This window comes from Budorcas taxicolor, chromosome 5, assembly GCF_023091745.1.
Source record: "Budorcas taxicolor isolate Tak-1 chromosome 5, Takin1.1, whole genome shotgun sequence".
Lineage (NCBI taxonomy): Eukaryota > Metazoa > Chordata > Mammalia > Artiodactyla > Bovidae > Budorcas > Budorcas taxicolor.
In genome coordinates, this window is record NC_068914.1 from 32,326,027 (window position 1) to 32,353,443 (window position 27,417).

At 39.4% G+C, this 27,417-nt stretch overlaps 1 protein-coding gene and 1 pseudogene across 2 annotated transcripts in view; both read right to left on the reverse strand.

The window, feature by feature from the left end:
* BMS1 (BMS1 ribosome biogenesis factor) overlaps positions 1–16,431 on the reverse strand; it is a 30,043-nt gene extending 13,612 nt beyond the window's left edge. The window contains exons 1-12 of one of the 2 annotated variants that reach the window (XM_052640263.1): positions 16,324–16,431; positions 14,626–14,840; positions 13,723–13,913; positions 12,657–12,736; positions 10,404–10,592; positions 9,646–9,788; positions 8,801–8,922; positions 7,930–8,123; positions 6,793–6,932; positions 3,033–3,796; positions 2,720–2,821; positions 1,724–1,881 (exon numbers count right to left, since the gene is read on the reverse strand). In XM_052640263.1, the coding sequence (XP_052496223.1) occupies positions 1,724–1,881; positions 2,720–2,821; positions 3,033–3,796; positions 6,793–6,932; positions 7,930–8,123; positions 8,801–8,922; positions 9,646–9,788; positions 10,404–10,592; positions 12,657–12,736; positions 13,723–13,913; positions 14,626–14,801 (2,259 nt within the window). In that variant the 5' untranslated portion in view covers positions 14,802–14,840; positions 16,324–16,431. The remainder of the gene's footprint in view (positions 1–1,723; positions 1,882–2,719; positions 2,822–3,032; positions 3,797–6,792; positions 6,933–7,929; positions 8,124–8,800; positions 8,923–9,645; positions 9,789–10,403; positions 10,593–12,656; positions 12,737–13,722; positions 13,914–14,625; positions 14,841–16,323) is intronic. The other variant, XM_052640264.1, reaches the window with a different exon arrangement.
* Positions 16,432–16,594: 163 nt separating this feature from the next.
* LOC128047565 (zinc finger protein OZF-like) lies at positions 16,595–26,557 on the reverse strand (annotated as a pseudogene).
* Between the last annotated feature and the right edge of the window lie 860 nt (positions 26,558–27,417).

The following is a 27,417-nucleotide window of genomic DNA, read 5'->3' on the forward strand; positions in this document are numbered from 1 at the left end:
AAGCTGATACTCTGATAACTACAAAACATTATTGACAGAAAATATTTAAATAAATGGAAAGGCATCCTATGTTAACACATTAGAAGACAATATTGTTAAGGTATTGATACTACCCAAAATACAGATTGAAAGCAATTCTTATCAGAATTCCAGCTGGTTTCTTTGTAGAAATGGAAAAGTTGATTCTAACATCCAGAAAATCCAAAGGTTGCAGTAAAGAAAAAATATTCTTGAAAAAGAACGAAGTCAGGAGATTCACTTCCTAATTTCAAAGCTTACAATGAAAAAAATACTATGATACTAGCACAAGGATAGCTGTAAAGATAAATGGAATAGAATTAAGAATTCACAAATAACCCCATGCATCTAAGATCAAGTGATTTTCACCCAGGGTTTTAGGACAAGTCACTGGAGGAGAGAACAGACTTTTCAACAGATGGGGCTAGGACAGCTAGATATTCACATGCAAAAGAATGAAGATGGGCTCATCTCACACCAAATTCAAAAATTAATTCAAAATGTATCAAAGACTTAAATGTAACAGTTAAACTATAAAACTCTAACACAAAATCACAGGAGTCAATTTTTATGATTCTGGATTTGACAATGGTTTCTTAGATATGATACCAAACAAGCAACAACAAAAACACATTGAGATGTGTTGTCCAGAGGGTAGCTATAACATGTGGTTATTTAAATTCTAATTAAGATCAAACAAAACAAACAAAATTTTGGCTCTTCTGTCTCAGTAGCCACATTTAAAGTGCTTAATAGCCATAAGTAGCAACATAGGATGGTTCTTCGCAGATCATTTTATTATCCCTCTTCTGTAGAGAAGAGTGGACTGTGACTAGGATGGACACATGGTGGTTACAGAGGTACTCACCCAGTCAGCCATTAAGTCAAACCATTACTTTATGTGGTTTTTCTATAATCTGTATTAAATTTTGCCCCCCCTCCAAAAAAGCATTATATAAAATAAATTAAAACAGATAATTGATAGTGACTGGCCCTCCCTGACATGTCAACTAAACTGAATGATCAAAACAAGCCAGCCGTGGAAAGGTCAGAAGAACATTCCAGAACAGAAAATAGAAGACAAGAGGTCTAAGATGGGATTAAACCTTGAAAGTCTGAGAACTGAATGAATTCTGTGACTAGACAGTGATGAGTGGGAGATGAAAATTTACCAGTGTTATGGATATCTGTTTCCTGACAAATAGCAGACATTCTAAAATGTTAACTCAGGGATATTATATATCTCCTAGTTATAAAACACAAAATATCTCACATGTATGAAAACCTACATGCAACACTTCAAAATAAAGATTAATAATACTATCCACACTAAGAGCTAACCATTCTCCTTTGTTCCATTAATACATGTATATGGTCTGACTTAAACTCAGAACATATTATTGCTTACTACTACTACTACTACTACTACTACGTTGCTTCAGTCGTGTCCAACTCTGTGAGACCCCATAGACGGCAGCCCACCAGGCTCCCCCTGTCCCTGGGATTCTCCAGGCAAGAACACTGGAGTGGGTTGCCATTTGCTTAGAATGCATGAAATACTCATTCCAATCTCTGGAGAAATGTCCTCTGTTATGTTATAAAAATAAGCCTAATAAAAGGTAGGCAATTTTGAAATTATATAATCTTTTAGAACAATTCCTGAATTCTCCCCTAAGTTAAATATGCTATTCATATTCAGCCTTACCTCCTCTAAATCCCAATCATGGGGCGCCTCTACATGAAATCTGGAGCAGTCCAAAGAGTCAGCCTTGTGCTTACACTCGCTGGCAGGCTGGCTGACACGAAACAACCCTCCAAGCTCTTCCCCATTATCACCATCTTCTTCTTCATTATCCTCTGTCACTGAAGAAATCACCATGATAGAAAGGTGAGAACACAGCTACCCACCAGAGGACCTGGCACTGAGGCTCCCTCTTTGAGGTAGATACGGTGATGCCCCTAAGCACATCAGCCACAGACACAGCAAGGCCAGGAAACTACTGCTCAGCATGTAGTCTGGAGGGAGAATACTGATGGGGGCAGGGAGGGGACATTTAAAGACAGAGCTTTCAAATATCATAAAGAGTTTCTCTCTAAGAGTGTTGAGTCTCTAATCACTAAGATTACTCAGGCAAAACCTGAACAGAAATTCTTAAACACCAACCCAACTCAGAGCTCCTAGGTCACACGTACTCCTTGGCTTTGTTCTAATCATACAGTAAATAGGAACTGCAGTATCAGGTTCGCCGCTTTGTCTTTTGCATTACTGAGTCAAGCTCTTTCCATGAAGAACATACATACAAATTAGTAAGATATAAAATCAGAGAAGGGTAAAAGGAAAAAACAGAATGAGTTATACAGAGCACTCATTCTCAGCGAGAAAAAAACACCTTTAGAGGCAGAATTTTTTCTGATACTAAATTCTACAAAAAAAATTCCCTTGAAGGATTTTCTACAGGGGGTACAAAATGACATAACAGAAGAGTATTCTTATCAAAAGTTTTGTTTTATGGCAAACCCATAAATCTACTTTGTATAACTGATTTACAGTCCTCATCAGCTGAAGATTAAAAACATCTGCCAAACATAAAATATGACAGCCAGGAATATCTATGGATGTCAAAAGTATGACAGAAATCCTCTAACCAATCTCATCTCCGTTTCAGAAAACAGTTTAAGAAATTAGAATGAGCTCTTTCACCTGTCCCATAAATAAGCTTTCGAAGGTTTGGAGTTGTTTGCTGCTGCCTCAGAAAGGCCTCAGCTGCCTTCCTGGAAAGGTCTTCCTTCCACTTGAGGGCACCTGAAAAGACAACACAGACATCAGTTAAGTCTGTTTATCTGTCCCTTACTTCAAGCTCATTGCTCATTCATCCTGAAAACCTTTTATGAGTTATAATATTTGAACAGATAACAAAATCTCCAAAACAGCAGAAACTCAAATGTAGACGTTCTATCTGTAGAACCTTTTCAGTGCCAAGTTTACAAGGGCAGTTAAATAAATTTAAGCATACCTGAAGTTTCTGTGGAATAGTTATTTTCTTCCTTATAATCTTCTTCTTCTTTGAGTAAGTCTTCTATATCACTGGTCTCATCAATTAAGTTCCCTGACCCCAGTTTCTGACTACTGACCACTTGAGAAGGTTTTGGAAACTTTTTCCTAATAGCCTCTTCATTTTCTGAATCCTCCTCCTCTGTACTGAGAGAGGAATTTCCTTCAGGTTCATCTTCAGATGCAAACGCCTCTTCAGCTGTGCAATGACCTGAATCTGAAGTGGTGAAAGTTGCTTTTTTCCTCATCAAAGACTTCTCCATGTTCAAACTATCACTTGAATCATCAGTTTGTAACAGTTCTGGCTTACCACCTTCTCTAACAGCCTTAGATTCTAAAATATCCCTCTCCTCCTCTGCAGTGGAATCCTCTTCTTCACTGCTTTCATCAGCTTCCTCTGCTTCTTCTTCCACTGAGCTCCTCTCAAGGTCATCATCACTGTCAGCAAACGCTGGCAAATCCACCTCAAAGTCTTCTTCCATCTCAAGTTTTTGCCGTTTTATTCCTTTACGAGACATATACTGTTTATCAGTCACTTCAGCATCTGGCCCCTCTTCTGTTTCATCATCACTACAGCTATTTTCCAATCTGTCACCTTCAGACATTTCATCATCTTCATCATCACTATCTCCAGACTCATCTTCCTCTTCATCTCCAAAAATGGCTTTCCGACGCACTCGACCAGTTTTCAAATCCACCTGCTTTTCCTCTTTTGGCATCCACTGCCTATATGAACAAAAAAATGCAAAATAATTCTATTTGTACAATAACCAGCTAAGCCAGCAAGTCAATAAACATGCAAAGAAACAGAAAAAAATGTCAAGAAATGGTTTTAATGACACAACATATAAAGGAATGATTTGATAAATACTGGAATAGTTATAGTCATATGCAAATTCGTGTATATTTACGCAGTAACACTCTTCAAAAGAACTTACAGAGAAAATAGAGAAATAACATTTTAAAAAAAGTCTAATTTTATAAAGAAATGGCTCAGAAGGGAAGTGGCTGCTTAATAGATCTTTTAGAAAACCCATTATTTCCAAGCTTGAAACAGATGATCCTCAGGGAAATAACTGACTCCAGGTCCAAGGCAGGGAAAGTACAAAGCAAGCCTGAAATATCCAATTATTAGAAAGCAAGACGTGCTCTGGCACTAACAGGAACATGCCAAAAGGACACAGAAGACAGACTGAAGGGACAATAAAGGCATCACAAGCAATAATGATAGTAATTGCATAATAACAAGTAGATTTTTTTCTTGGGGGACTGCCCCCACAGGTTGAGGGATCTTAGTTTCCAAACCAGGGATCAAACCCAGGCCCCAGCAGTAAAAGCACCGAGTCCTAACCACTGGACTGCTGGGAAATTCCCCTTTGAAACCCCATTATTCAATTGTGATACTAAAATAAAAAGGTGAAAGTTCTGTGTCAAAGAATGCCAGCTAAAAAACATAGAAGCAGTAACAGATGACAAATACTGCCATTTTGAAAATACCAACACAATAATTGATAAAGAAGAATCTGGGGTAAGAAATAAAAAACTATCAAACTATTTAATGTAGCAGCATTATATAAAACTGTGAAAAAAATCAATTAGAAAAATATTAAAAGTTGTACTAAAGGAAAATGGTAAGTTAGAATACATCAATAACAAAATGATGACTATATAAACAGAATGTGTAGAAAAAGCAAAAGCTTACAATTAGATACAAGAATTTTACATGTTTTATAACTAACTGTAACTATCTTAAAGTATCCATGTACATAAGAATGATCAGAGGAATATTCAAAAATGGTAATAGATAATAATAATCATCATAATAACAGGGATCTTTTAGTGATCCTTCTTATCTGTCAGGCACCATGCTAAGTAGTACATGAGCACTGCTGTGTTTAATCATCATAACTCCTATGAGATATTAGGAAACTGATTTCCCCAAACTGGCAGACGCACTGAATTTAACTACCACAATATACCTGTGGTGTTGGAGAAGACTCTGAGAGTCCCTTGGACTGCAAGGAGACCCAACCAGTCTATCCTAAAGGAGATCAGTCCTGGGTGTTCACTGGAAGGACTGATGCTAAAGCTGAAACTCCAATACTTTAGCCACCTGATGTGAAGAGTTGACTCATTTGAAAAGACTCTGATGCTGGAAGGGATGGGGGCAGGAGGAAAAGGGGACGACAGGATGAGATGACTCGATGGACATGAGTTTGAGTAAACTCCGGGAGTTGGTGATGGACAGGGAGGCCTGATGTGCTGTGATTCATGGGGTTGCAAAGAGTCAGACACGACTGAGCGACTGAACTGAACTGAGTTAGAGGGCAGCTGACGATCTTTTTCTAAAAATGTTTTCCTGTTTTTGTATATATATACATATATATAAAATGTTATAAAGTAGATAATCTCAATCATTTTCAGCCTAATTTTTATTAGCAGTCATAAGTCACTATTACTTCAGTTCAGTTCAGTCCAGTCCCTCAGTCGTGTCCAACTCTTTGCGACCCCATGAATCGCAGCACGCCAGGCTTCCCTGTCCACCACCAACTCCCAGAGTTCACCCAAACTCATGTCCATCGAGTCGGTGATGCCATCCAGCCATCTCATCCTCTGTCGTCCCCTTCTCCTTCTGTCCCCAACCACTCCCAGCATCAGGGTCTTTTCAATGAGTCAACTCTTCGCATGAGGTGGCCAAAGTATTGGAGTTTCAGCCTCAATATCCATCATTCCAATGAACACCCAGGGCTGATCTCCTGTAGGATGGACTGGTTGGGTCTCCTTGCAGTACAAGGGACTCTCATGAGTCTTCTTCAACACCACAGTTCAAAAACATGAATTCTTCGGCGCTCAGCTTTCTTCACAGTCCAACTCTCACATCCATACATGACCACCGGAAAAACCATAGCCTTGACTAGACGGACCTTTGTTGGCAAAGTAATATCTCTGCTTTTGAATATGTTATCTAGGTTGGTCATAACTTTCCTTCCAAGGAGTAAGCGTCTTTTAATTTCATGGCTGCAATCACCATTTTGGAGCCCCCCAAAATAAAGTCTGACACTGTTTCCACTGTTTCCCCTGTTTCCCCATCTACTTCCCATGAAGTGATGGGGCCAGATGCCATGATCTTAGTTTTTTGAATGTTGAGGTTTAAGCCAACTTTTTCACTCTCCTCTTTCACTTTCATCAAGAGGCTTTTCAGTTCCTCTTCACTTTCTGCCTTATATACAACCAAAATACCCACTATGTATAGATATATACAAATTCCCAACCCAGACTGAAAATAATTCACATAAGTCAGATATTACTCCAAATCAACCCACAGGAGATATTACAATACAATCGAAGTAAAAATTTTAGAGACAAGGCATGTGGTTTCTAGACAGAGACCTGAACTCTGCCTGTTATTTTGGCCAATTAAAGTCAAGTGGCTTCAGGACTCCTAGGAAATAAAAGCAACCCATGGAAAAGTCTTTGTAATGTTTGAGAAGTATTCTGAGTCTGTGAAAACTGAATCCTTCATATAATTTCAAGAAAATCTCTCCATGTATCGTCATATAAGTGAAGAGCCCTCAGAAACAGAAGCACATACAAAGCAAAGCACAACCAAACCACCAGGAAAGATTCCCACCAAAATGTTTTATGACGGCAAAATGATGTATGATATAATCTTACATAAGTTTTCTTTTTTAATATTAAGAATAGAAAAACAGCACACTTACCCTTGATTGTCTATATCTTCTGACCCCAGTGGTCTGGAATCAGTAAACAGTGTCACTCTACTTGAAGCCATCTTGGCATCAATAGTGGAATGGGTAGAAATGAGACTCTGGACCAGTTCATGAGTGGGCCTCACCTCCTCCTGTCAAGGTCACCAAGAAAGGGAAAGTGAGGAACGCACAAAGATTCTGAAGAAAACACACTGGTTTCAATCATTTCTCAAAATTACCTTAAACACAGTTTCTGAGAACCTTTCTTACTGCCTCAAACAAACAAAAAAGAAGAATTTCTACAACAAAGCCTACAACTGACCTCTGTCCTCATTAAACTCTTCCAAAGTTCATGGAGTAAATCATCTGATAACCTGAATACTGTGTTGTCAATGCTACAGAAAGCAATTATAGAAAAATCTCATTTCAGAACAGTCAAAGAAATAAAAATTTGGAGTCTAGTTTTTAAAAAATGTGTTATCTTCTGATATAAACATTGCACTTCAAGGAATTTACTACATAACAAGATCCCTCCCAGTGAGCAAAGCTGCATGTGTGAGGGCACTCACTATAGCACTCAACTGCTCAAACTAGGGGGACACTGGGACTGAGCCCCATAGTCCTCCAATGATTGGTTCAGGAAACAAAGTTTATCTATACAATGAAATACAACACGGCTATGAAAAGCCTGAAGCAAATATGGGGGAAAACAGATTCACATATTCTTAGGTGCTTCCCAGAAGCTGCAAAAGCATTTACAGTCAGCATATAACAAATACTATCTCTGTCTCTAACACACAAATACTATGTATATGATATCTGCATATAATCATCTAGAATATAATCTAAGTAAATATGTATATGTTTAGAGAAAAACAGAAAGAAAAGAGAATGACCAAAGAGAGCTGGAGAAATGGGAAGTACAGGCACCAAACTGCTTCCAAAGCTCACACTGGGTGACATGGGATCCCTGGTGTGTCTTGGCAGCAGGGATGTATGGAGAACATGACTTTCCCTTTCTGCTTGTTGTACTTACATATTCTGAACATTTACAACATGCACTGTGGCCTTTACCATAGATATGATTAAAGATAAAAAGCTTTGTTAAATAAAAGCTGACTACATTACTTCCCATGACTTTCCTCTCACCGATTCCTGGAAGCCATGGCTGCCCCCAAGGTCCACATAGACAGCATCTTTGTCATACAGCACACCACCAACTCCAGAGAGAGGTGCATACACCAACTTCTCCTTCTCATTTAAACAGCGCTTCTTTTGTTGTTCAGGTAGCGCACAAGGGTCTGGGAGGAAACTGACGTCACTCACAGCAAAATCTCCTACACCTGGAAGACAGACACAGAAAGTCGGCATTCGCTGACAAGTGACTGGTGGCAGAAAGGACACAGACAGAAGGCTTCAACCACAAGGGCAAAGCCTGACACTAGCACTGTGCCTGTCCAGCTAAACACCTCCATCAAAGTAGAGGAAATTTGGTCAACTCAACACCTCTGGCGACCAATATAGAGCTGAGTTACTCTTAAAACTTTAACAAGATGGCTTTATCTTGTTTGGCCATTTTCTGATTTTCTTGAGAACTGATGCTTCTGAACTGTGGTTCAAAAGAGAAGACTCTTGAGAGTCCCTTGGACTGCAAGGAGATCCAACCAATCTATTCTATAGGAAATCAGTCCTGAATATTCATTGGAAGGACTGATGCTGAAGTTGAAGCTATAATATTTTGGCCACCTGATGTGAAGAACTGACTCACTGGAAAAGACCCTGATGCTGGTAAAGATTAAAGGCAGGAGGAAAAGGGAACGACAGAGGATGAGATGGTTGGATGGCATCACCGACTTAATGGACATAAGTTTGAACAAGCTCCAGGAGTTGGTGATGGACAGGGAGGCCTGGCGTGCTGTAGTCCATTGGGTCACAAAGAGCTGCACATGACTGAGCCACTGAACTGAGAACTGAAGTCATGCCAAGAGTTCTACAAATATATTTTACAGCAAAAGGATACCTGGTATGTGAACTTGGCTTTTGTTTTTCAAGTGTGCTCCCCTTAAATAACCATAAAGAGACACCTTCCGGTCACACTTGGTATTTGTTCGAATGTCTTCTGGGTTTGTCAAATCTTCCATCCTAGAAAAACAAACCCAATATTATATGTCAGAAATGAATGTCAGAGTTCTTATAACTCTCTTCACACTTCAATGATTCTCACATTCAGTAATTCACTACACATACTATTTAGAAAAGTATAGAAAATACAAAAATAAGGGAGCAGAGTTCACCATCTACCAGAGAAAAAGAAGCAACACCTGACTATATCTCTCTTAGTCTCTACAGGATCCACATTCCATAAGCGAGACACCAGAAATGGGAAACGACATGCACCTGGGGTTAAGGAAAAGTAGAGAACAAACCCAGAAAAACCCTTTTAAGGGAGAAGATAAGCTTTGATCTGGGTTTTTTAGTGTGGCTTAGATTTTGGTAGGTGGAGAACGGGTATTCCAGGTTGATAAAAAATATGAAAAAAGCATCAAGAAAGGAGAGCACACGGCACATCAGACTGATCAGAGCACCACAGTCCAAAAACAGCATCACTGAGAATTAAGGCTCAAACAGCAGGATGGGGCTCACATCCTATAGCCTTCAAAATCCTCACTTTTTTTGAACATTTCATACTTTTTTTTTTTAACTCCTAAAGCCATAGTATCTATAAGTAATGGTACAAAAACAGTAGATATTTTCCATCAACTATACTTCTCTCCATACTTTCAATAATTAAGACAAAATAAGCTAACCTTTTTTAGCTTTGAAACACATGAGTCAGGAAGGAAAAAATTTACATTCACTTTTTACCTGTCTGCCAGGATATAAGGGTGAGAAGTTTGCCACGTAAGAGGTCTAAACTTCATAACTGTAATAAAACGGCCCAGATTGTGAATTTCTTGGTTTTGGTATTCTCCGTGTACCATTCCAGAAAGGTAAAATAGCTTTGCACCCTAAATATTAAGAAAAACAAAAAATCAAATCCTTGTCAATACAGCACCAAAATAAAGGCTTTTAAAGAAGCAATTCTAAGAAAGGGAGACTTCTAGCAATCCACTGTGCCAACGCTTCCAGAACTTCTCTGGCTTCTTTCAGGATTCCTATTGTTAGGGCTTTGTAGAGAACTGCAAATATATTTAGTTTCAAGTTAAGCAGTGGCATCATGTGTCTAGAGTATGGTACATAAGGAACACAGGCTCCTGGGCACAGAAAAAATTCTATGGCAGATGGGACACAGTGGTCTGGGGGAAAGGAACAAGGGTTAGTGTGTGTGCACTATAGTTCCTGGTCCTGCAACAAGGAAAACCTTTGGATAAATTCTATTAAATCACCAATTCAAAATACTTAAGAGCGAGACACTGCCTGGTGCAGGAGGGATGCAGAGACAAATGAGACCCAGAAAGAGGTCCAGAACAAAGACTATCTAAAGGCAATATTTCAGGGACTATGAACAGATATATTAAGGAAACTAAGGAGCTGATCCTGTAGAGATGTTTGTTAATCTCTCCTACTTATTCTATTTTCAAAGGATTACAGTGTTAGTATTCAATAATTAATTCTTTTCCTACCGGGTAGACTTCTGTCCAGAACCTATGTTTTAGTCGCTTCTTTGTTTTCTTCAGTTGCTTATTATGCTTGAAGGAATCCAGGTGAGTGAGAACACCCATAATTTTAGGAAAGCCATGTACTTGGCAGATGTTTAGAAATTCAAATGTTTCCATTTCAAACCCAAAGCTGGCATCTATAAGCATCAAAACCTAAAAACAGAAGACACAATTTCTTAAGGAGGCTACCCAAAATAGACCACCACCAAACTATGGCTCATGAGCCAAATCTGGCCTATCACTTGTTTTATAACTAAAGTTCTACTGGAACGCAGCCAGGTTGATTTGTTTATGTATTGTCTATACTGCACTTGCACTACAACCGCCAACTTAGTAACAAGAACAGAAACTGGGACCCACAAAGCCTAAGATATCTACTATGTTGTCCTTTATAGAAAAAGCTTGCCAATTCCTGCTCTAGACTAAATCAAATCATTATTTAGGGAATCACCAAGATAGAGAAGAGCACTACCCTTTGTAAACTAAAGATAAGTGAAGCCACTATTACTCCTCCAATGTTCATACATGTGTACACAAATCCATATACCATTGTGCCTTCACTGTGACTCCAGAGGCTTTGTGACAACCCAGAACAGAGCAATCAAATTAAGCTGGAATAAATAAATCAATAAATCTTTTAAGTATCTACATAATTGCATACTTAAAGAATGAGGTTGAACTATAGTACTTATTTTACATGTTCAAGACGTACTAAGTGAAAAAAAGCAAAGCACAGACAGCATGTATGATAAATAGTGTGAGCTTTAAAAGGGTTGTATGTGTCTTTATATACATATCTGGAAAGATATTGGGGAACTGAGAATGAGGGGGTCAGAGAAAGGAAAGCAAAAATCATGCACTGTGCATACCCTGTAGCAATTTGAATATCTCACCAAAGGCACGTGTGCCTTTAAAAATCTTATATGTATATGAAAGGCATTTTTCTTAATACGTGCATGCTTTTAAAATTAGTATATGGTGTACATTACATAAAAGAGAAACTAATGACATGCTGAACTATTTCAATCACTTTAAGTGCGCAGGATTTAATAAGTTTATACTATTTTGTATTGGCAATAACACTTATTTTTATTAATGGTAGCATTACATATTCAAAATTTGAATGGTGTTTATTTTTCTGATATTAAGATGGCATAACTGTAACACCTATATTAAATCACCTATATTAAAAACTTTTTATGTTTTAGGAGAGTTCCTGGGCTAAAGGATAAAATCTGCAGCTCTTTGTCCCAAATAGCTCTTCAGAAGTGCTAAACAAAAAAAATTCTTTTTTAAAAAAAGATATCTGTCAACCCATACTTACTTACTAATCAATATGGTTTAATTTTTTTCTCTTTGGCTTTATTTTTGCTAGTTTTAAAGGTAATTAACAGATATTAACATTTCTATAAATGCAATCAAGGATATAAAATTTCCCTATGCTAAGTAAAGCACAGATTTTTCTATTGTAAATACTCAGAAGTTGTCATGAGATTTTTTTTACCCAATATGGTAAAAAGATCCATATTTGATCATAATTTAAGAACAGAGTTTCTGACACAACCAAGAACAGAGGTTTCATCCTGAGACAAGTTGCTTTCTGGGAGCCTCAATTTCATCACATGTAAACTAGAGTTAATACCTAGTTACTTCAAAGCCATACTGGGGCATTAGCTGAGCTAAATTTGTAGAAGCGGTTAGCAGAGTGCCTGGTAAAGGTCCAAGAAATGGTATTATTATCAACTTGTATGTATGTATGTATGTATATCTTAATGAGCTTTAAAAATACATATATTTATTTATTTGGTTGTGCCAGGTTTTAGCTGCAACACGCAGGATCTTCAGTTGCAGCATGGAGGAATCTAATTCTCTGACCAGGGATTGAATCTGAATCCTCTATACTGGGAGCAGGGAGTTTCAGCCACTAGACATCCAAGGAAGTTCCATCAATGTGCTTTTATTAGCTACGTTCATTAAACATTTTCTCTGACCTATGGTTTGCCTTTAGATTTCAGAATATGTTTCATTATGCACATTCTATTTTTATTATAACAATTATCATTATCATCACCAATTCAAACACATCTTTTGTATTCCGGATGATACTCATCATTCTTTCTATAATCTTAAACCTTTCTTTCCTTCGACATGGGATAAATAACCTATATCACTGCTGTAAGTCCCAATCAGAAACCCATGCTGTCCCCAGTGACTTACCAAATCTGCTACTTTAGCCAGGTCAATCATCATGTTAATGTCACAGCCACATTCAATAATGGTGAGTCTGCGCTTTTTACCTGTAAGTGAAAAAATGAAAATTTTACTTTTAAAAAATCTTGGAAAAAAATCTGTTAATTCTAATTGTTATTATTTTTTAATTGTATCTGGTAAAGTACCTTATACATTCACAAGAGTATATCAGAAATTCATTTTTATGGGAGAAAACTAATCAAACAAGTTCCATCTTAGTTTTCTTGCTATGTTCTCTAACTTTAAAAGAGTATCAAAAGTTCATCTTATGAATCAAGTGCTCAAACAGGTAAAATTCCAACTGGATGGGCAGATAAGTAGGCTTCACGATGGCCATGATCATGCTATTTAGAAGTGGGTTAACACTTCTATCTCTATCAAAGTTTTCCCTGTTCTCATAACAGTGGAAAAAACCCTCAAACATAATGCAACAGAAACTTCCTGTAGTAATCATTATTTTTAAATTAAACTAAAATAAATCAGTCATAATCATAGGAATGCCTTAAAGAAAAAGAAAAGCCTTAATCCAAATATATTATTGCTATAAGAAGAGACTTCAGATTCTACCACTGTCATATGGGAATTTGTTTCATCTTCCCTCAGACTTTAGAAAGGTCACCATTTTCCAGAGCAGATGAGTTCTCACAGGAAAAAGAAATGAAATACTCCCTCACTTCCACATGAATGTGGCTTCATGAGGGCAGGCAGCTGTGCCTGGTGCATAGCAGGTACTCACTATCTGTTAAATGAAGGTGCTCACCATGATCAAGCCAGCCCACCCAGGTCCGCCAAGCCTTTCAGAGGAGCACAGCTTGCAAATCCATAAAGCAGTCAGAATAAGGTATAAATCTACATTATTATTACCTTGGGGAATCGATCCTTTTCTGAAGCTACAGCCACAATAAAAGTACAAGAGCAGTAACATGAAGCAACAATATTACTTTAACATTTACCAGTCAAGAAAGTGTTCAACAAAGACAGGCATGTCCCCTAGATGACACTTGCCATGCCAGTCTGTGACAGCACCTCTTACCTGACACGATTGTTACTGGGCCTCTGATCTCTGTCAGCTTCTGTCTGGTAAAGTTCCGAATGAGGCACTGAATCAAAGTGCTTTTTCCAACTTTTGGAGGCCCCATCACTACCACCACTATTGGTGGGGGCTCTAGTGGAGTTCGATCAACTACTGGAATGTGATGCTTTTTTGTCTTCAAATCCTGAGTCCTATTTGTTTTTTTAAAAAATAAATAAATAAATTCACTTTCAATATAGACAGCATTATTCCTAGAAGCAAAGACTTTAAACAGAGCAGAACAGACAATAAGTGAATACAATTATACATTGTTAACTTCTGGTCCCAATCCAAATAACCACCTCAGTAAATATATTTATATCAGGCTGACTTCAATAGTACAGATCTGAAAACTATACACACCTTAAATCTGTTTGCCTTATTAGTTGACTTCAATAGTTTAAAAAGAAAACAAGAGACAAACATGGAGGCAGTGTACCATAATAAATAAAAGAGGAGGCTTTGGGGTTAAATTTGCACTAGAAGAATTTAATTCAATAATGTTTAATATACCTACAATAAGGACTCATTAATGAAAGCTATTTAATACTACACACTGTAATTATATGAGAGATATCCAGAAAGTAACACAAGTGTACCTGTTATCATAGAAATTGTTTAAAATTTACAAATTCTATAAATTCTTAAGCTTTTCTCTTGGACAAAAGAAACCAATCTGTACGCAGATGCTGGAGGCTAAGTGGCTTCCATAGGAAAGACTTCCTACATTTCAGTAAAAGAAGCACAGGTTGCACCTCCATGTCCTTCAGAGTTGGAACAGACTCATGAACCCAAATAACTGGAGAGACTCCTACTATTTAAAAAGAATAAGTGGAAGAACCACTAGATTCCAGTTAAACATACCTGTGAAAGGATCTCGCCATCCGCACAGCAGACTGGACTGCAAATGCTTTGGGGTTTCTCTTCCGGGCATCTTCCTCATCACCAAGTTGGAGATCTTGCAAATGCCGTTTCTTCTTCTTTTCAGCTTTGGGCCCACTGTTTTTCTTTCTGTGTTTCTTCTGGTCCTTAGTCTCCATAGTGGCTTTTTACCAATTCACAAGTAACTCTAACCTACACTGAGTGGGATGAAGGCAAGAGAAGCATTTTACAATTAAAAAACAAAAACCAGAGAAACACAGTAAATTTCATTTAAATCTTTATGAAGAGATATATATTTCCCACCCCTGTTACTCAATGGGGGGTGGGGGATTGGGGTGGGAACTGCTTAATATTATCCCCAATTTCACTTTTTTCTATTTTGCTATAAATTGGTTACCTCTGCTTAGGTTACTTTTGTCTTAAATATCCTGTATTTTTCAACACAGTAGCTGCCAGGCACATGTAGGTATTGAGAACTAGTGAAACTGAATTTTAAATTTTATTTAACTTTACTTAATTCAACTCTAAATTTAAATGGCCACATGTGACTAGTGGTTACCCTATAAACTCAGCCTTAAAAATCAACTGGATTAATGAAATGGCTTTCATACTTACATATTTTTAAGATATTTTATTTTGAAAAATAAAATCATTTTATAATCTTCCAACATAATAGCAGTATTACTTTTAGCAATTGTTGAATATGCAAGATTTTTAAGTTCTAATACACACACACACACACACACATATATATATATTTATATATATATATAAAAACGGCAATATCTCCCTGCTGAGATGTGACTGACTCTGGATGATGCCGGAACACCACATGGGTTTGCAGAAACCCTTACAATGATTTCTGAGAGTCCCAGGAATTCATGGCCCATAAATTAGGAACCACTAGACTGGAGAGTTTTTTAGGAAATCAGGTCGCATACAATCTGGCGCTTGCTTGGGGGAAAAAAAAGATGGGGGGTGAGGTTACTTAATTCAATTAAGGTACTAAATTTATTTCAGTTCAATAAATATTTGCATCGGCTTATAATAAGCTAGGCATTGTACACGGAGACGACTACAGCTAAGATCTAACTAGTGGAGGAAACCCAAACCCATATTCTGTGATAATAGGGGCATCAGGAGTCTGCACAATTGTTGGCAGAGACTTCCCACAGCCACTCACCAGAGGAAACAGAAAGGCCACGTATACTAGCATAACGTAAAAAACAAAAACCCAAATACCCAAACACTAGCCGAGAGTTGGGAGAGCTGGGTTCTAGGAACGCTTTGACTAAACAGGTGTAGAATTTCAGAGACATTATTCTTCCTCTCTACTATGAATATATTTTGGTTCCGAACTTGTACTGATGACTTTCTCCTTACGGCTGGGTGGGGCGTGGGGGCGTGGAGGTGGGGGTGATGAGAAAAGCACAGTTTACAGTCAACAGATCTGGCTCAGGTCTAAGTCACTGCTAGGATTCAGTTCAGTTCAGTTCAGTCGCTCAGTCGTTACCCAGCTATGAAACGACCTCTCAGCTCTCCCTGTCACCTTCCCTCCCGGTCCTGGCTCTCTGAGTGAATTTCATTCAACACTTCTCTGGCAGGTACGAAGTATGTCTGCCCGAGGAAGAGACGCTCCTCAGGAGCAGACTGTCCAGGAGAACCGAGGGAGGACCTTACCACGCGCGCGACTCGCGAATCTCTTGGAGCCCCAGCCCGGAAGACCCCACTGCCGCCGCTTCCCCCAGCCCGCGGCCGTTACCGGGTTCACAACTGCTACTCTTCCTCAGGCCCACATGGACAGCGCCGGAAGCGGAAATGTAACCTACCAGCGGACTCTACACGCCGGCGGGAAACAAGGAGGCAAAAGAAAAAGAGCAGTGGGAGGAAGACTTTCAGAGGAAAGCCAGAAGGAAGGCTTGTGATTGGCTGAGGGCGGATGTTGCAACGACTACGCTGTGCGCTCTACCCGGAGCCCCGCCCCGCCCCGCCCCCCCCGCCCTGCAGCCCCGTTCTGCAGACACTCGCGCTGCTGCGATGGGTCTGGGAGGCCCCCCGCGCCCCGCTCCCCCGGCGTCGCACACGCCCAGGTTCGCCCCGAGGCCGTGGTGATGATGCGGCATGGTACCCGTTCCCTGGTTCGGGAAAAAAGCTAGAAATGACACATTTGTCCTAGTCACACCGGAGCCACTGAGCCCATCCACTTTGAAAGCCCCAGGTACTGCATCCTCCAACTGGCCAAATGGAGTAGCGCTCCACTGGGAGTCGCGCTGGTTGGTCCGTGTGCACTGGTTGCTCGTCCTTAAAGATGACAGAGCTGGAGGTCGCTTTTACTGTTAGGACCCTCTTTTGCCCAGACCAACAGACTTTAAGAGCAAGATACTCTGATCCAGCATGAAATTCTTTTGCCATTTTGTTTCTGAAAGCGGAGCTTTTCCCTAGGGGGTGGACTTCTTGCCTTTTTCTTAGGGCACAACTCCCCCGCCCAGGGCTCTGCCCATTTCCACCTCTCAGGTGATCTGGGATGCTCTAGTGCCAACAATGAAGGTGAAGGTGAAGTCGCTCAGTCGTGTCCGACTCTTTGCGACCCCATGGACTGTAACCTACTAGGCTTCTCCGTCCATGGGATTCTCCAGGCAAGAATACTGGAGTGGATTGCCATTTCCTTCTCCAAGGGATCTTCCCGACCCAGGGATCGAAGCCGGGTCTCCCGCATTGGAGGCAGACGCTTTAACCTCTGAGCCACCAACAATGCTAGGTACATTTTCAGAATTTGAATTTTCCTCCTGGAGATTTTCATTTCAATATGATCCCGCCAAGGCACCCGAGGCTCAGTTCTTCTACCTCCTAAAACTAGGCTCGCCTATGCTTTTCACCCTCAGCATCGCACAGGTATTCACTTATTGAACGCTATATCCTCTGTGCTGTGCTTCGGAGGCTACTGTACAGGGCACACAGTTCCCTCATCTGTGAAGATGTTATAATTTTGTGACATCGTGCAACACTGTTCCCCTCACTTCTTGGAGATTTCAGTATACACGTTATAATTCTTCCAACGAACTCTTGGCTCCATGAATGACACTTTTATCCTCTGCCTTACTTCAAGCATTCATGCTCCCTAAGATTGTACGCTACCTGGACTTTGTCCTGTCTAAGGACTGGAAACCCCAGAAGCATCCCACTCTAACCACCACTTGCTTTCTTTACAGTCTACTCCCTCTAATACTCTGAATCAAGACTTCATGACCCAACCCATATCTCCAACTCATATAGTACTAACTTATTCTCGTATGGCTTCTCCTTCCCTAGTAAACTAGTTTCAAGTCCACGGTCAATCATTATAATCAGTGTCTTGCATCCTCAACCTCACCTCCCTGTCACCCATCATTCAGTTCAGTTCAGTCGCTCAGTCGTGTCCGACTCTGCGACCCCATGAATCGCAGCACACCAGTCCTCCCTGCCCATCGCCAACTCTGGGAGTTCACCCAAACTCATCTGCATCGAATCGGTGATGCCATCCAGCCATCTCATCGTCTGCTGTCCCCTTCTCCTCCTGCCCCCAATCCCTCCCAGCATCAGGGTCTTTTCAAATGAGTCAACTCTTCTCATCAGGTGGCCAAAGTATTGGAGTTTCAGTCTCAGCATCAGTCCTTCCAATGAACACCCAGGACTGGTCTCCTTTAGGATGGACTGGTTGGATCTCCTTGCAGTCCAAGGGACTTGCAAGAGGCTTCTCCAGCACCACAGTTCAAAAGCATCAATTCTTCAGCGCTCAGCTTTCTTCACAGTCTAACTCTCATATCCATATGTGACCGCTGGAAAAACCATAGCCTTGCATTTCTGCTTGGTAAATTGAAAGCCCTGGATAAACCCAATTGCCTACCCATTCCATGCTGCTGCTGCTGCTGCTAAGTCGCTTCAGTCGTGTCCGACTCTGTGCGACCCCATAGACGGCAGTCCACCAGACTTCCCCACCCATGGGATTCTCCAGGCAAGAACACTGGAGTGGGTTGCCATTTCCTTCTCCAATGCATGACAGTGAAAATTCAAAGTGGAGTTGCTCAGTCGTGCCCGAGTCTTAGTGACCCCATGGACTGCAGCCTACCAGGCTCCTCTGTCCATGGATTTTCCAGGCAAGAGTACTGGAGCGGGGTGCCATTGCCTTCTCCGCTGTTCCATGCTACAGCAATGCAAATAAACATAACAGGAGGAAAACCCAGAGCTATGCTGACTGCCCTCACTTTAATAATTCTAACTTCGTCTGATCTATGCCATTATTCTAAATGAGTATTTCACACCTCATCTCTTTTTGATCCTTCCCGCCACCTCCCCCTTCTTGCTTCCTACTTCACTAAGAAAATGAAAGTGGAGACTCCCACCACCAAAGATTTCCACTACCACATCCACCCATGCAGCTCTCTGCTGCCCGCCTGTTACTGTAGATTAATTACCACCATGTCCACCTGAAGGAATTCTGTACTTGAGTGCAGGATCCCTTCCTACTCCAGGATGTTACTCCAGTCTATACCCAGCATCATCAGTTTTTACTCAATTATTCACTTATTTACTGTGTACAGTCTAGTACTGGGTTATATTATGCCATTGATTTATGCCCTGACAACGAAATGGTGAGAAGGCACTTAAAGATATACATATATGAGAAGATATTGCTTTTGTATGGGAAAGAAACCTCAGTGTTAACTGTTCTTTATACAAAACGAATTTCAAGACTGCAAATATCAGTAAGATTCAACTAACCCTATCAAATGCACAAGTAAAATGATGCTTGTTTCACAACCACTGTGGTAAAAAGTATCTGCCTTGGATCTAATGCTACAGTATATGACAATGGAAAGTAACATGTCTAAGTGTATGAGCTTCCCTCATAGATCAGTTGGTGAAATCTGCCTGCAATGCAGGAGACCCAGGTTCGATTCCTGGGTTGGGAAGATCCCCTGGAGAAGGAAATGGCAATCCACTCCAGTATTCTTGCCTGGAAAATCCCATGGACAGAGGAGCCTGGCAGGCTACAGTCCATGGGGTCGCAAGAGTTGGACATGACTTAGCGACTACCCACCGCCACATAAGTGTACATCCATGTTGTAAAGGACACTTTTGCATTTCCTGGGGAGAATGCAAAAGAAAATTACTAGATACCTAATGGATTAGGTTGAGAGAGTGTATGTCCATGGAAAGAAGGGCAGAAGCAGAACACCAGAAGCTGCAAGATTTCCACCAGAAACTTGGAATGTTTATAACTCAGTACTAAATGGTAATCAGAGCAACATAGTGAAGGTTGGCATAACAAATTTCAAAAGCGGATGGTAGTGCATCATCTTTCAATTTGGAGATCTGCTGAAGTGTTAAAGGATGAATAGCAAAGCAGTGAACAAGTTATCACCCAGTTCTTGGTGGTCACATTCAAAGATGGCCACCCCAACTTCACAATGAAATTAACAAAATCAAATTCATATAACCAAAATTGTTAGTAGGTATAATGAATATGAAACCAACAATCACTTCAATACATACTCAAGAGCAATTGAACATTGACTTAAGAGTAACCTTGCCAGACTTTATGACAAGGAAGAATAAATGTGAAATCCAAAATCCATTATGAATTACAACAAAAACAACAAATTTTTGATGAAGTTAAATGTTTGCATTATTTAATGAATCATCGACCAAATGGCTCAATGGATGTTTTGGACAGGACCAAATGTCCTAAAAGGGTTCTAGGATCCATGTCAGATACTGAAATCCTTTATATAAAATAGGGTATTACTTGCATATAACTTATGGACACCCTCCCATATACTTTAACCAACTCTAGATTAAATACTACCTACTACAGTGAAAATACTATGTAAATAGCTATAAATACAATGTAAATTGTCTGTAAATAGTACTGGCATGCAGCAAATTCAAGTTTTGCTTTTGGGAACTTTCCAGAATCTATTTTTCATATATTTTCAATTCATGGTTGGTTGAATGCATAGATGTGGAACACTTGGATATGGAGAGCCAACTGTATCTTATAATTTTGTCAATTATATGTCAAAAACTGAAAGTAAATGAGGTCAGATCATTATCTTCTGTATCATATGAAGGAAAGATGGACAATGAAACAAACACAATATTCTGCTGTCATGGAACAAATGAGATAGCTGTGGAATATCTAAAGTCCATAAAAGCTCCTACAAATCTTTTGTGAGGAAATTACACTACTCACAGAAAAGCTAACACTTATACTCTAAACAAGGATCTAAGTAGTTTACATTTACTACCTCTCCACTGGGGTAGGTAATATCATCATCATCACTTTGCAGATAAGGAAATTGCAGACCGGATGTTAAGGGATTTGGCCCAGGTCACACAGCTAATATGTAGTAGAACTGGGATTTGAGTCTAGTAACTGGTTCCAGAGTCCATGCTCTTAACTGTTTTACCCAGAGATCAGTATACTGGCCCAAAGGCCAGATCTGGCCAACAGCCTGTTTTTCAATGGTCCTTGAGCTAAGAATGGTTTTTATAGGTTGTTAAAAAGAACAGAAAGCAAAGTGGCCTGCAAGTTTAAAATATTTATTATATGACCTTTTACAGAACATGTCTGTCAACATCTGCACCACACTATCCATGGATGCTAACACTGGGAAGTAAAGACAACAGTATGTAGCATGTTACTGTACAAATAATTCCTAAGTACTTCTAACTTAGGCTGGCACATTCAAACCTACTTCAGTTTAGTCGCTCAGTCGTGTCCGACTCTTTGTGACCCCATGAATTGCAGCATGCCAGGCCTCCCTGTCCATCACCAACTCCCGGAGTTCACTCAGACTCATGTCCATCGAGTCGGTGATGCCATCCAGCCATCTCATCCTCTGTCATCCCCTTCTCCTCCTGCCCAAAATCCCTCCCAGCATCAGAGTCTTTTCCAATGAGTCAACTCTTCGCATCAGGTGGCCAAAGTACTGGAGTTTCAGCTTTAGCATCATTCCTTCCAAAGAACATCCAGGACCGATCTTTAGAATGGACTTGTTGGATCTCCTTGCAGTTCAAGGGACTCTCAAGAGTCTTCTCCAACATCACAGTTCAAAAGAATCAATTCTTTGGCGCTCAGCTTTCTTCATAGTCCAACTCTCACATCCACACATGACCACTGGAAAAACCATAACCTTGACTAGACGGACCTTTGTTGGCAAAGTAATGTCTCTGCTTTTCAATGTGCTATCTAGGTTGGTCATAACTTTCCTTCCAAGGAGTAAGCATCTTTTAATTTCATGGCTGCAGTCACCATCTGCAGTGATTTTGGAGCCCCCAAAAATAAAGTCTGACACTGTTTCCACTGTTTCCCCATCTATTTCCCATGAAGTGATGGGGCCAGACGCCATGATCTTAGTTTTCTGAGTGTTGAGCTTTAAGCCAACTTTTTCACTCTCCTCTTTCACTTTCATCAAGAGGCTTTTTAGTTCTTCTTCACTTTCTGCCATAAGGGTGGTGTCATCTGCATATCTGAAGTTATTGATAGTTCTCCCGGCAATCTTGATTCCAGCTCGTGCTTCTTCCAGCCCAGCGTTATAGTGGGCATGAAGTTCAGGATCTTGATGTTTTAGTTTTTCTTGAGTGCCAGTGAAAATTTTAAACACAGAAAATAATATATACTTTAATATAAAAGTCCCCCACAGTTCAAGAGCTTTTCATAATACTATATATCTGATTAATTCAAAATGTTTTTGATGTTTTACAGAACCACATGTACTACAGTGGCTACTTTCATAGGAAATATTTTATTATAGAATTTTGTTACCAAAACATTTTAAAAATTTCTCTATTTTTTCTAAATTGCTTCCCTCGATAAGAATTCTCTGAAATATGATAAAGTATGTTTTACTGAAAACTTTCAGAAAGCCAAATGTTTATAAAATTTTATTCTACTGATTTACCCGAGGTTCAGTAAAATATCACCTTTTGGTAAAGTCTTTCTATATTTGTTTGTAACCAATAGATTTTTTGACTCTGATCTTTCCAGTTAAAATTAGTTTGATTTATGGATGAGCCTTCTAAACATTCAGGATTTTGACAGAAGTCTCTACTCTTGTGTCAGTTCACCAGTATACAATGTGTACAGACCTCTCAATGGAAGTCAACTACATTCCTACCCCACAGAGAACAGAGAACATGAAGGAGTGCCATGGAGCCCATGATGTCTCAGACCTGGAAGTGAATGACATCATTATGTTCACATCCCATTCGCCAGATCTCATTCACATTGTCCCACATGGATGTGAGAGAGGCTGAGAAATATAGATGAGCAATGTGTCCAGCAGCAAAGGGAAATGCATTTTTGCATATAGAAACACTGCCAGGATTCCTTCCATGTGGTTCTCTGATATAAACTGAACGCTGACTTCTGGTACAAGGACTTCCCACATTCATTACATGCATAGAGTTTCTTTCCCAGATATAGTTTCTATGATACCAAAGGCTCTGAATTATGGGAGGAATGTTTTGTATACCCATCTTTACATTGTATCTCTTCTGCATGTATTCTCTGATGTGTGACAAGAGTTGGTTTGTACCTGAAGGTCTTCCCACACTCATTATCATTATAAGGTTTCTCCACTGAGTGAATTTTCTTATGTTTAAGGTGGGTTGAACTGTCATAGAATGATTTTCCACACTCTTCACAATCAAAGGGCTTCTCTCGTGTGTGTGTCCTCTGATGTACATAGAAGGATACCTTCTGGCAAAATGTTCTCCCACATTCTTGACATTCATAGGGTTTCTCCCCTGTATGAATCCTCTGATGTTGAAAGAGTTGTGACTTTTGGCAGAAAGCTTTGCCACACTTGTTAAATTCATAGGGTTTCTCCCCAAAACGAATCCTCTGATGTTTGGTAAGGGTTGACTTCTCAGAAAAGATTTTTCTACATGCAACACATTCACAAAGTTTCTCTCCTGTATGAGGTCTCTGATGTTTAAGAAGAACTGACTTCCCACAGAAGGTCTTCCTACATTCAGCGCATTCATATATTTTCTCTCCTGTGTGAAGCCTTTGATGATTACCAAGGGTTGACTTCATATAATAAATTTTCCCACATTAACTACATTTGTAGGCTTCTCCCCTGAGTGTATTCTCTCGTGTACTGAGAGTTTTGACTGTATACTGAAGGATTTCTCACACTCATCACATTTATAAGATTTTTCTCTCCTGTGAGACCTCTGATGCACAGTCAAATTTGACTTTTGGGAGAAAGATTTTTCACACTCACTAATATTATAAGGCCTCTCCCCATGTGTGTTCTTTGATGTTGATGGACGGCTGAGTTCTGATAGAAGGTTTTCCCACACTTAGTACATTCTTAGGGTCTTTCTCCTGTATGAATTCTTTGATGTACAGTGAGGGCTGGCTTATGGTAAAAAGATTTCCCACTTCATTACATTGACAGGGTTTTTCTCCTGTGTGTGCCCTCTGGTGTACTGTGAGGTTTGGCTTCTGGAAGAAGACTTTTTCCACATATGTTACACTCGTGGTATTTCTCACCCATCTAAAGTGTATGACATTTCTTCTAGAAGACTGACTTATCACAGGCTTTCTTGGATGCATTGTTTATAGTGAGTTTTCCTTGAGTAAATTATCTGAGGTAACATACGATTTGACTCATCCCTGATGGTTTTCTCACAATCATTATAATCACAGAGTTTCTCTCTAGTGTGAGTTCCCTCTTGAGTAATGAAAAGAGCATTACTTTGGAAGGCTTTAATGCACTAATTATATTCAAATAGTTGCTCCACACTGTGCCTCTGTCTTGTTGAATAAAATCCTCATTAAGATGAAAGTGCTCCCATGTTTATTAAATTCATTATGTTTCTCCCCCGTATGAGTTTTCTCATGATTAATTTCGGGAAGTAATTTCTCACATCCATTGGTATCACCAGATTTCTTTCTTGAATAGTTTCTATTATTAGTGGTTAACTCTGACTTATTTTCTAAACTGATTTCTTCTAGGTTATATTTATTCCACATTTTCCTGGAAGGAATAGTCTATGTAAACATTAAATGACTTTCTTAATATATTCTCTTTCTCTGTAATTACTTTTTCGTTAATAATAAATGCACCTTGCCATATATGTTTATCTTGGTTTTCTTTGCTCTTTATCATGCCATCAACTTTCAACTCTTCTAAAGACAAGAAAAATTAAACATATGTTATGAATGAAAATAATTCTTCAATTGGGCTAATACACAAATACACTTTATTTATCTCTTTGGTTTCAGAACCATCTTTTTTGAGATAAAATTCCCAAATAAACCTTCCCATTTCCTCCACTTTTCTGAGGAGCTGAGGGGAAGGGGTGACAATGAACCAGCTAATCAAAGCTACTTTGGGGTGGAAAAGGGGAGCGGAAAGTTGGCAATGAATGTACATATATTTATGTGGCCTTTCACATACATACCTTTCAAAATGGATAGAAGAGGTGAAAGAAACATCAGGAATAGAGAATAAAAGGTTGAATAAGAATGGATGAATTACAAAGAATGAAATTCACCATAAAACATGCTCAATCAGAGAATTATGCAGTAAATGTGACATGGGCCACAAGCAGACAAGGATGTTGTTCCAAGAATTTATCAGAGGAATGAAAGTGTTCCAAGAAATTATCAGAGGAGGTATATTAGAGTCTGCATGCTAATTTTGTTAACCTCACTGTCACCACACACCTAGAACTCCATCACTATATATACTCCGTCCTCCTAAGCCTGATCCACGGCACTATCACTTTCCTGACTGATCTCCTTGCTTCTACTCTTGCCACTCTTCTAAACCATTTTTTGCAGTCACCTTCCTGTGTCTGTTTCCTGCAAATATGTAAATTCCCTAATAGCAAAAGACTTAGTTCATCCACTGTGGTATCTCTTTCACTTAGAACATGATTGGAATGGATCAAATACTCAATTTAGTATTGGTTAATTAATTAACTCCTGAAAACAAAAGAAGTCCTTGAAAGGAGGGAATGTGGGCAACTGAGAATGCTAGGGGAAAGAGAACTAATGAAGATAAAATACTCTTTACGAGACAGAAATGAAACTCAAGGTACAGATAATAGGGATTAAACTCCTAAAAAAAGCCAAGCCAAAAAGAAAACATTTCTGTGTGATACTATATCTTGTGGCGAATTCAGGTATCTAAGGCAAGTAAGCTAAATATCCTTAGTCATTTCCAAACAGATTGAGCTTCTAAAGGGATTTGTTGAAAATGCTCCAAAGATTTTTGTTGTTGAAGCTCCAAAGATGCCTGTACCTAAAACAACCACCAAGGATCTAGTTTCCCCTGGATTACTCACCTGGGTAACACTGACTTGTAAATTCTTCCTCTGATATCCATGGTGCTTCTTGCTCTAACTTGATGATCTCCTCTGGTTTGGTAATGCAATACCCTGACAGTAGAAAGTGATATAGGACATAGAGAAAGCTGTCTGGCTTCAGGAATTTAGAAGAAAAACCGAGGTCCAGCTTCAGGAGCTGCACAATGAAATCTTTCAATGGGGAGGTGAAAACACAAACAATATTCCTGGTTCATGCAGTCACTAAGATGTGTCTGACTCTTCAAGACACTTTTGACAGCAGCCCAGGGGGCTCCTTTGTCCATGGGATTTTCCAGGCAAGAATACTGGAGTTGGTTGCCATTTCCTCCTCCAGGGGATCTTCCTGACTCAGGGATCAAAATCGCATCTCCTGCATTGGCAGGCAAATTCTTTACCATTGGGCCACCTTATATTCCTGGTAGCCAAAATCAAATATCATTAAACTCTACAAAGGATCCATATGTTCTGGTAACAAAGAGAGGATAGGCCTGATGCTGTTACTCTGCTTACCCAGTGAGATGAGGATGCTGTAGTTCTCTAGCATCATGTCCCTGTACAAGACTCTCTGAGCAGGTGAAGTTCACAGTTGCATCCTCAAATGAAATTGATCCCTATAACAGGAAATATCTGATTAATCTGAAATAATCACAATTGTAAGATAGAGAAAAGACATTTAGGAACTAATTCTTCACCAAGTTCACTGTTGAGTTAATTAGAAAAAGTTTACATAAGATGTTTACTACACTACCCGTTTTGTGTTATTTGTGGTGAGAGAAAGAAAAACATAGTGAAAATTCCCAATTAATTTAATAATTCATGTATTAATGTTGTCAGGGAGGAAGAAATTTTCCTCTTTCATTCCAGATTCTTCTGACTGGTCTAAGAATTAAATTGACATGAGAGTTTTACCTCTTCCTCTCCAATTTGGAAATCACAAAGATATAAAAAAAATTATAAGAGAATACTATGAAACAGTTATATGCCAACAAATTGGAAAATCTAGAAGAAATGGACACATTTCTAGAAACATATAGCCTGCCAAGACTGAGTCAAGAAGAAACAGACAATTTGAACAGAACAATCACTAGAAGTGAAGTTGAATAAGTAATTTTAAAACACCCTGGACAAAAAGTTCAGGACCAAGAGGCTTCACAGGGGTATTCTACCATACACCTATCTCAAACTATTTCAAAAAACTGAAGAGATTATCTATGCAAAACTGACAGCTAGTGGGAAGTTGCTGTATAACACGGGGAATTCAACCTGGTACTCTGTGACAGCCTAGAGGGATGGGTGGGGAGGGGGATGGGAGGAAGGTTCAGAGGGAGACAACATATGTATACTTGCATGATATCTATCATTCATGTTGATGATATGCTGCTGTATGACAGAAACCAACACAACATT